Here is a 9,229-nt window from a genome sequence, read left to right as displayed (position 1 = left end):
CTCGTGAGCAACAAATCAATACCAGGAGCCTTACATTCAGGGAGAGTTTTGATAACAGTAATTAGCTCCTGGAGATTAAATACAACATTGACCTCAGGATAGACACACACATTGTTATCAACATTTACACCATCACTCCCTGTTGAGCCAGAAGGATTATCAGATAAAATCATAAGCATTAAACAAATCAGGAAGTGACAGATTACCAGTACTACCAGGCTTATGTGTTGGAGACTCGTTATGTTTTAAGGCGACCATTAATGTCGCCCTCCCTCTCGAGGTACTTGAGTTTCATTTTACCTTCATAGCATTTGTAACCTTTCCTTGAGCGGGTCAAATTAGCTTTATGGCCGTCAGACTTATATCTACTAAAATGATAAATTGCAGTTTTATATTTCTATATAATCGTTTTCATTGGTTGGCGAACCAAGGTTTGTCTGTTTTTTTAGGTGACTCATAACAAAATCAATTGCAGTTCATAACGGTTCTTTTCTGGCGATAGAAAAGTTCAAATATAAATATATTACTTTCTACAAGGATATAAAGACAACGATCAATATTCTCAGGAGTATTAAAAAGCGCGCTAAATGAGTTATTGATCATAAATCTATTGTCATATACAAATTTTGCTATTTTTTCCGCGTCAACACCAGACCAAGATACAAACTTTATCGTAGAGGTGTTTCTATCGGTACAACTTCCCATAGATTCTTTACTTTCATTTTAGCAACAATGGCGCGTGGAAGAGTATTCATTGAAAGAACCGTCCTCTCAACTGTCGACCAGGCCCCAAGATTCGTGGTTACAAAGTATCTAATCTATCACACTTGTACCCGAAGTATGGTAAAACGTTATCTTACCACCTTTATCCAATGACGCCTCGGTTTTTCTTTGATCTTTTGTTGGCGTTATATTGCATACTATGTGATATTTCAAATATCACATATGTGATATCTGAAATATCACATGGCATTTCTGATTGGTCCATGCCTCAGTCTTGAGGCGGGGCCAATTTCAAATGTGGGCGTGACAAATGAACAAAGACAGGAAAACATTTTAAACAAAATTTAATGAAATACGAGTGCCGTTTAGAAATGTTCTTTGTTGTCTTCTTTCTTCACCTTGTATGCATACAGCCGTGCTGCGATGTTCCGTCCTGTCCATATTGAGTTGCTCATCAAAACCTGACGAAACAGAATATAAAACCCTGTTGAGTATATTTTAGGTCTAACAGATCAGTAAAAAAACGCATTCATGATTACATATAAAATTTCAGTCATTTAAAAAAAATGGTTATACAGATTACGCCAAATGTAACCATACATTTTCGTTGCACAAAAATCTTATCATAAACAAAATAGTGATGAAAATGATAACAGGACGAGTGGATAAAAATACCGATTAACCGATTCATCGATGTATTTAAACAATTTCATGGACTTTGAAAGATTCGTGACATCGTGAACGTCGAAATTTACGAAAAATATTTCATTTCACAATTTGTTCAAACAATATGATTTTAGACTTACCTGCTTGGTAAAGGGAAGTAGCGCAGGTCCTCTTTCCGGAGCAGTTACCGTTTGTGTAATTTCCCTCGAATCCTGCAGTCTTTCACATGTTTTTCACATTACCGTTCAGTTTATTTACAACAATTGGTTACGTTAATTCCTTGGTATCAAATAATCCAATGTCAGTAGCTACAGTGTCACTATCTTCCAGTTCATACTCATACTTGGTCGGTAAATACATCGACATCAATGATCAGTTCATGATCCGCCATGGTTGACAGTCTCACTAGAAATGAATGGACTAGACTGTGACAGAATGAAACGTGTCAGAAATTGGCGGGAAACATATCACAGTGACAGGTTTTGATCAATTTTATAGCTCCACCCCTAGGCACGTGGGTGACAAAACCTCGGCTGTCATTGGATAAAACAGATACAAAATGGGTACTCGTGACGTATCGCATATATCACACTCGTGCTACGCACTCGTGTGATATATCCGATACATCAATCGTACCCATTATGTATCTATTACATATCACATTACAATCCGACTATTCAAAATGCGGAGATCCGTTGTTCTGGCTAATTCTAGAAGGCGACGACCGAATGTGTTAACTTGGGGGTCCTCAGACAAACGATCACTGGGAGAACACACAACAGTGTCAATGCTTCGTTGTACACGTTTATGTAAAAAAATCCTGGGACATATAACCGGAAATGTTACCGGTTCTACAATTTGAGTCGCCCAATAAATCCCATGACCACTTTCTAGTAGGACAAAAATATCTTCTTCATAGATAGTATAAAATGTAGACATGTTAGAAGGTACGTGGGTTAAAGGGCCCTTCGTTCGAACGTCAGATGTGAGTTGTACAGTAATTGATAAGGTTTGTAAATGAAAAAGCTTACACTCATATTTCTCACTAATTATCTACGAAATAAATATAATATCTATATAGGAAACCCGCACTGGAATATTCAGCCACGCCTCCTCTGCTTCATTTAGATATCACGTGACACCACAGACAACCGTAAATTACTAATGTAGTAACTGAGTTAAGAATATCAAAATCAGTCAAAATATTACTTGTGTACAAAGTCGCATACATACATGTATGAGCACCACATGTACAGGGAAAACACGTGTGCCATGTTTACACACAAAACATGTGCATAGATAGATATTAATGCCGGAAACGGCTACAAAGCTAGTACCTAGATAAGACAAATACACAGTATTACTATAAAATCAGTAATGTGATTCGATGAGGTAGTATTTAGTTTTAATGTCTGTGATTTGTCAGCACGGCATAAAGTGTAACTTCGGGCATAACTTCATAATGAACCTGTCATTCTGTCGAGTATCCCGTAGAACTTTCCAGAAGCAATGCGAATTCCTTGTTCTACTCGACCGAAGCGTCCTCCCTTTTCACTCTCTTCCATGTTTCCATCTAGTTATCGATATCTATACATCTTACGACGTTTGCTGTCGTCTCATGTCCTCATTTTCACGCCGATTCTGATTTCAGTGACCTAATTAGCCAATAACTAACTCGAGGAGCCGTGCACGCCATTTTCGTTTCTGTTCGTGAACTTTTCTAAACATGCTCGTATTGAAAGTCGTTGGGGCGATTAATTTTCGCACTTAGGGTCAAAAATTGTTCAAGATCTTTGAGTTATCTTCGGACTTTAAATGTTGTATAACGGCAACCTATAAGTCAACGCACTTCACCGAAGTCTGATATGCATCGGAATCCAACTCGGGTTCGTTGCGACTAGTATTGGTGGGCGGCACTCAGCCCAGTCCAGTTCGTGTTTGGTGCGACACCTATCGGTGGGCGAAACTCAGCCCAGTCCAGTTCGTGTTTGGTGCGACACCTATCGGTGGGCGAAACTCAGCCCACTTCAGCTCGGTGATGAGACTACAATACACTAAAAATTATCAAATATATAAGAAACATTCTAGTTTGCATTATATTAAAACATTCTAATGATAACTATCTTAGTCTTCAGAGCTATTGTAGGCCTTTCGTTACATCAGCATCGTTATAGATAATAAAAACACGTGCTGTTATCAGAGACATATATATACGTCTCTGCTGTTATGGATGATTTTATCAGAATGGAGAGAGGATTGGAGAAGGATAAATATTGTGGATGGTGAACCTAGTACAGGAGACAACACCATTAGGAGTCAGACAGTGTAGTTTGTCTCGGCGTCTCAGATAGGCGGCCATTATACCGAAGCCACTCCTGGTGATGACAAGCTCCTCACAACGTGTCAGCATGAAGAAATCTAACACGGCCTTTCGGAACCCCCCACAAAGGTCGCCTTTCTTAGTGACGTCAATGTGTGTTATTACCCCGTCAATTTCTACGCTGGATCTAGAAAACAATGCTTTAGCCTTCCTCTTCACTAAATTAGAGTCCGTTGCAACAAAGATTGAGAATTTCCGTTTCTCCATTTGTTTCAGAACCCGCCATATGTCGACAAGTTCAGGTAGTGTAGTACGAGTCATTCCCGATTCACCCATACGGATGTGTGCGCACGCTAGCTTTTTCTCCCCCTTGACAATATCCAGGTAATCACTGATTTCTTTTTTAATTTTGAAAAGTGAATTGAAGAAATGTCTGTAGATGTCGGAATACTGCAACGTGGTGATCCATGGCACGAGCTTTCCTATTCCCTTTGTGGCCCGGAAGTGGTCTGTATAATCCCAGTTCACCCGCACAAAGTTTATATCCTTATTGAATGTGACAGCCAGGCGTTCCCGGCGGTGGGACCTGACTACAGTAGGTACCTTACAATAGTAAGATATGTATTGGTAGCTAAGGTGCCCTCTCTCCACGAGAGCTTTGTCAAACACCCAGTTATGGGCGTTATAGTCTAGGTAGTCCTCGAGAGGACATGGCTTGTTATGACGTACTAGAAACGTATGATTGGTTATCAGTGATATGACATACACACTGAGCATGCCCGACAATCGGTCTGACCAACCCCCGCATTCACCCGCGTAAACATTGCTGCAATCGTACACCATGTAGATGTCTTTGCCTTTCCTCAGAATGTCCAGTGAGTCGTGTGTAGAGTTGGAGACATGATGTACATTATACCTATATCGTGTTGTATCCCCTTTGGGTACCCGTATGTCGGCCATCTTGTATAATCCAGCATTGATTGAGAGGAAATGGCGAAGGTCAAGGCTGCGCGAGTATATTATGGGGATGCAGAAACAGATGATAACTACCATTGTGACACATATACACATCACTTGGATTCTGGTAACCTGAAAAAAACGAACGTTAGTTATAATCTTAACAAGCTACACAAGCAAAAAGTTTGAGAAGAAAACCAATGAGATCACTTGGTCGACCATAAAATGTCCCCCATTACAAGTCTTTATCAATCTACATCTCCGGAAGTACACGAATCGAGTTACATTTGTATGCTCGAGGTAAATACTTCCCTTCATGATTACATAACCGGGATACGTATGTATTACACACAATGTAACTTAAGACGAGTGCACAACAAAGTAATAGTATAGGATGTAATATCATTAAATGTAATACATTGTATTACAAAATGGAATATTATACAATGTGCTATACTACAATGTAATATTATACAATGTGCTATACTACAATGGAATATTATACAATGTGCTATACTACAATGTAATGTTATACAATGTGCTATACTACAATGTAATATTATACAATGTGCTATACTACAATGGAATATTATACAATGTGCTATACTACAATGTAATATTATACAATGTGCTATACTACAATGGAATATTATACAATGTGCTATACTACAATGTAATGTTATACAATGTGCTATACTACAATGTAATATTATACAATGTGCTATACTACAATGGAATATTATACAATGTGCTATACTACAATGTAATAGTATACAATGTGCTATACTACAATGTAGTATTATATAATGCAATATCATAAATGTAATATTACACAACGTAATATCATGAAATTCAATATTACACAATGAACTATTATACACTGTAATATTGTACATACCGATAAATCAGGACAAATATAAAACATTAACGAAGTATAAAATCTGAGAGGTTATAGTCTAGAGTATAAAATCTGAGAGGTTATAGTCCAGAGTATAAAATCTGAGAGGTTATAGTCCAGAGTATAAAATCTGAGAGGTTATAGTCCAGAGTATAAAATCTGAGAGGTTATAGTCTAGAGTATAAAATCTGAGAGGTTATAGTCCAGAGTATAAAATCTGAGAGGTTATAGTCTAGAGTATAAAATCTGAGAGGTTATAGTCCAGAGTATAAAATCTGTGAGGTTATAGTCTAGAGTATAAAATCTGTGAGGTTATAGTCCAGAGTATAAAATCTGAGAGGTTATAGTTTAGAGTATAAAATCTGTGAGGTTATAGTCCAGAGTATAAAATCTGAGAGGTTATAGTCTAGAGTATAAAATCTGAGAGGTTATAGTCCAGAGTATAAAATCTGAGAGGTTATAGTCCAGAGTATAAAATCTGTGAGGTTATAGTCTAGAGTATAAAATCTGTGAGGTTATAGTCCAGAGTATAAAATCTGAGAGGTTATAGTTTAGAGTATAAAATCTGAGAGGTTATAGTCAAGAGTATAAAATATGTGAGGTTATAGTCTAGAGTATAAAATCTGAGAGGTTATAGTCTAGAGTATAAAATCTGAGAGGTTATAGTCTAGAGTATAAAATCTGAGAGGTTATAGACCGGAGTATAAAATCTGAGAGGTTATAGTCCAGAGTATAAAATCTGAGAGGTTATAGTTTAGAGTATAAAATCTGAGAGGTTATAGTCCAGAGTATAAAATCTGTGAGGTTACAGTCCGGAGTATAAAATCTGTGAGGTTATAGTCTAGAGTATAAAATCTGAGAGGTTATAGTCCGGAGTATAAAATCTGTGAGGTTACAGTCCGGAGTGATGCGGCAGCCGTACGGAGTACCGAACAACCCTTTATCAGACCCAGCACCAAACAACTGTAGAAGAGAATATTATAATTATGGACAGAGACTTACCGACATGTTGGTGGCCACTCTGTGATTATAACAGGGGTGTATTTAATCAGTCCGTTAACTGAATAGCTTAGTGATGTGGAACGTACACACACGGAGTAGATCATTCCACTGATAGAGCTTAAAATACAACACGATACAGGTCGAATGGACATGTATTACCTCAGGTAAAAACCAAAATATCGACATTATCATTACCTAAGGTAAATACCAAAATATCGACATTATCGTTACCTCAGGTAAAAACCAAAATATCGACATTATCATTACCTCAGGTAAAAACCAAAATATCGACATTATCATTACCTCAGGTAAAAACCAAAATATCGACATTATCGTTACCTCAGGTAAAAACCAAAATATTGACATTATCATTACCTAAGGTAAATACCAAAATATCGACATTATCGTTACCTCAGGTAAAAACCAAAATATCGACATTATCATTACCTCAGGTAAAAACCAAAATATCGACATTATCATTACCTCAGGTAAAAACCAAAATATCGACATTATCGTTACCTCGGCTCAAGCTATCATGATATAATTTTTTCTTCGTTATATTTTCTAAATAACAATGTTTCCTTCTCATATAAATAGTAAATATAAGATTTGTCTAAAACTGAAAACCAAGTATAAATACAAAAAAAAATATCTACAAGAATCAATTACAAGAAATCCTGTCATATTTTTTATTGGGGGAGGGGAGGTGGTCTTTTTGTATTAAAACAAAAGATCTAACAGGAATTGGACAACATGTCATGCCTATACAAGCCGGCCTACTCGGTATACCTTTTCCATGTATATATTTAATCAGTAGACTGGCATATATTCCGGATGTAATCCTAAAAGAGTTGTCTCCCGTGTCCCATTTAATGGAAGGAATTGCGATATTTCGTAAGTCGTATATAAAGCAATATAATTACAGGAAGATTACTATTGGCTCCAAAATCAATATAGATGACAGGGACACGTTAAGGTTTATTTACCTGACAGGTGACTTTAGATCCGAGGAACACCTGTTTACTCTATATATCTCTAAAGGAGGTGTACATCTCAATGGGATAACATACATCTTACCTGTAGTATAAAAGTCTCTAATGAAGGTAAACAAACGCGACACTGAACAGTGTAGTTTGTAACGTTACCTTAGTCATGTGTGACAATCCAACATATGACAATGACAATGACAATATTTTATTCTCATAAACCTATAAAGTGTAGAGAATCATATACATACAAAATTTGTACAGGACATATGATATAATACATCGATACATTTGTTAAGCAAGAGATTATCTTAAATATTGTTGAGTCGTATACTTATTTCTTTAATTAATTTCACAAGTGATTTCAATTCATCGTCTACTACAAAATTAAAAAGTGTATTAAATTTGAATGTACTTGGTCTTTCATAATAGTATCTAGATATATATTTTTTTCTGTTTAATGCTATTTGATGATCGCTACAATTAAATAGATAATGGAATTCGTCTCCTATTTCATTCAGGTTACACAGACTACAGATTCTATTTTCTCTTGGGATGTTATTCCATCTTCCGTATTCGATTGGTAATTTAATGTTACAAGTTCGAAATGTACAATAGGAATTAGCTAGCTTAGGAGGGAGGTCAAGTAGATATTTTTCTAAACTTAAATCATGTTTATAAATTCTGTAATTGGTCCCTTTCGGAGAATTGAAAACGTCATTTTTCCAATTACATATGAACAAATTTCTTAGGGTATGAAAAACAGTATTTTTTAAGCAGCTTATACTAGTAAATTCATGGTTTTCAAAAACATCTAATAAATTACATTCTTCAAAAATATTTTTAATATAGTTAGACCATTGAGCATTATAATGTCTTAAAATTTGGAAAAAATTGTTGCTCAATTTATTATGAGTTGAGACCATCATTTTGGCCCAAAATCCAATCATACGAACTTTTATATTTATACTTAATGGAAACCTTCCCAATTCTCCATACATCATAAAGTTTGGTGTAGATATTTTTAATCTAAGGATATGTTTACAGAATTTCAAATGTAGACGTTCTAAGAGTTTGGTGTCACAAAACCCCCAAACCTCACAGCCATATAGTATAATCGGTTTGATTGCTTTATCAAAAATATCCATTTTGCAATGAGTGGACAACATTTCTGTTACCTGGAGGCTTAAAAAATAAACAGGAAAGACAGGACACATACATGTAACATGTACAGCGCGGGATAGTCAAAGGACAGTAACACTAACGTGTGTAAACCTGGACACAAAGGACAGTAACACTAACGTGTGTAAACCTGGACACAAGGGACAGTGACACTAATGTGTGTAAACCTGGACACAAGGGACAGTAACACTAATGTGTGTAAACCAGGACACAAGGGACAGTAACACTAATGTGTGTAAACCTGGACACAAGGGACAGTAACAACAATGTGTGTAAACCTGGACACAAGGGACAGTAACACTAATGTGTGTAAACCTGGACACAACGGACAGTAACACTAATGTGTCTAAACCGGGACACAAGGGACAGTAACACTAATGGGTGTAAACCTGGACACAAAGGACAGTAACACTAATGTGTGTAAACCTGGACACAAGGGACAGTAACAACAATGTTTGTAAACCTGGACACAAGGGACAGTGACACCAATGTGTG

General features: G+C 36.5%; 1 protein-coding gene and 1 long non-coding RNA gene across 2 annotated transcripts; both read right to left on the bottom strand.

Moving 5' to 3' along the window:
* Window positions 1–1,050: 1,050 nt before the first annotated feature.
* LOC117337291 lies at window positions 1,051–1,948 on the bottom strand. Its single transcript, XR_004534786.1, has 2 exons — window positions 1,530–1,948; window positions 1,051–1,184 (listed from the first exon to the last, which is right to left on the bottom strand). It is a non-coding gene; the product is annotated as an uncharacterized LOC117337291 (long non-coding RNA).
* A 1,633-nt stretch (window positions 1,949–3,581) lies between these two features.
* Window positions 3,582–4,743, bottom strand: LOC117337290. The gene has a single exon (XM_033898196.1). It carries the CDS (start codon window positions 4,667–4,669, stop codon window positions 3,629–3,631), a length of 1,041 nt encoding a protein of 346 aa, XP_033754087.1. The 5' UTR covers window positions 4,670–4,743; the 3' UTR covers window positions 3,582–3,628.
* Window positions 4,744–9,229: the final 4,486 nt, after the last annotated feature.

Source organism: Pecten maximus, chromosome 11 (assembly GCF_902652985.1).
Source record: "Pecten maximus chromosome 11, xPecMax1.1, whole genome shotgun sequence".
Classification (NCBI taxonomy): domain Eukaryota; kingdom Metazoa; phylum Mollusca; class Bivalvia; order Pectinida; family Pectinidae; genus Pecten; species Pecten maximus.
Note: the sequence above shows the minus strand (reverse complement) of the source record. Positions and strands in the feature narration are given on the sequence as shown.

What these genes read in the sequence shown, in the direction of transcription:
- LOC117337290 (XM_033898196.1), bottom strand. Translation starts at nt 4,669, where the DNA reads ATGGCCGACATACGGGTACCCAAAGGGGATACAACACGATATAGGTAT.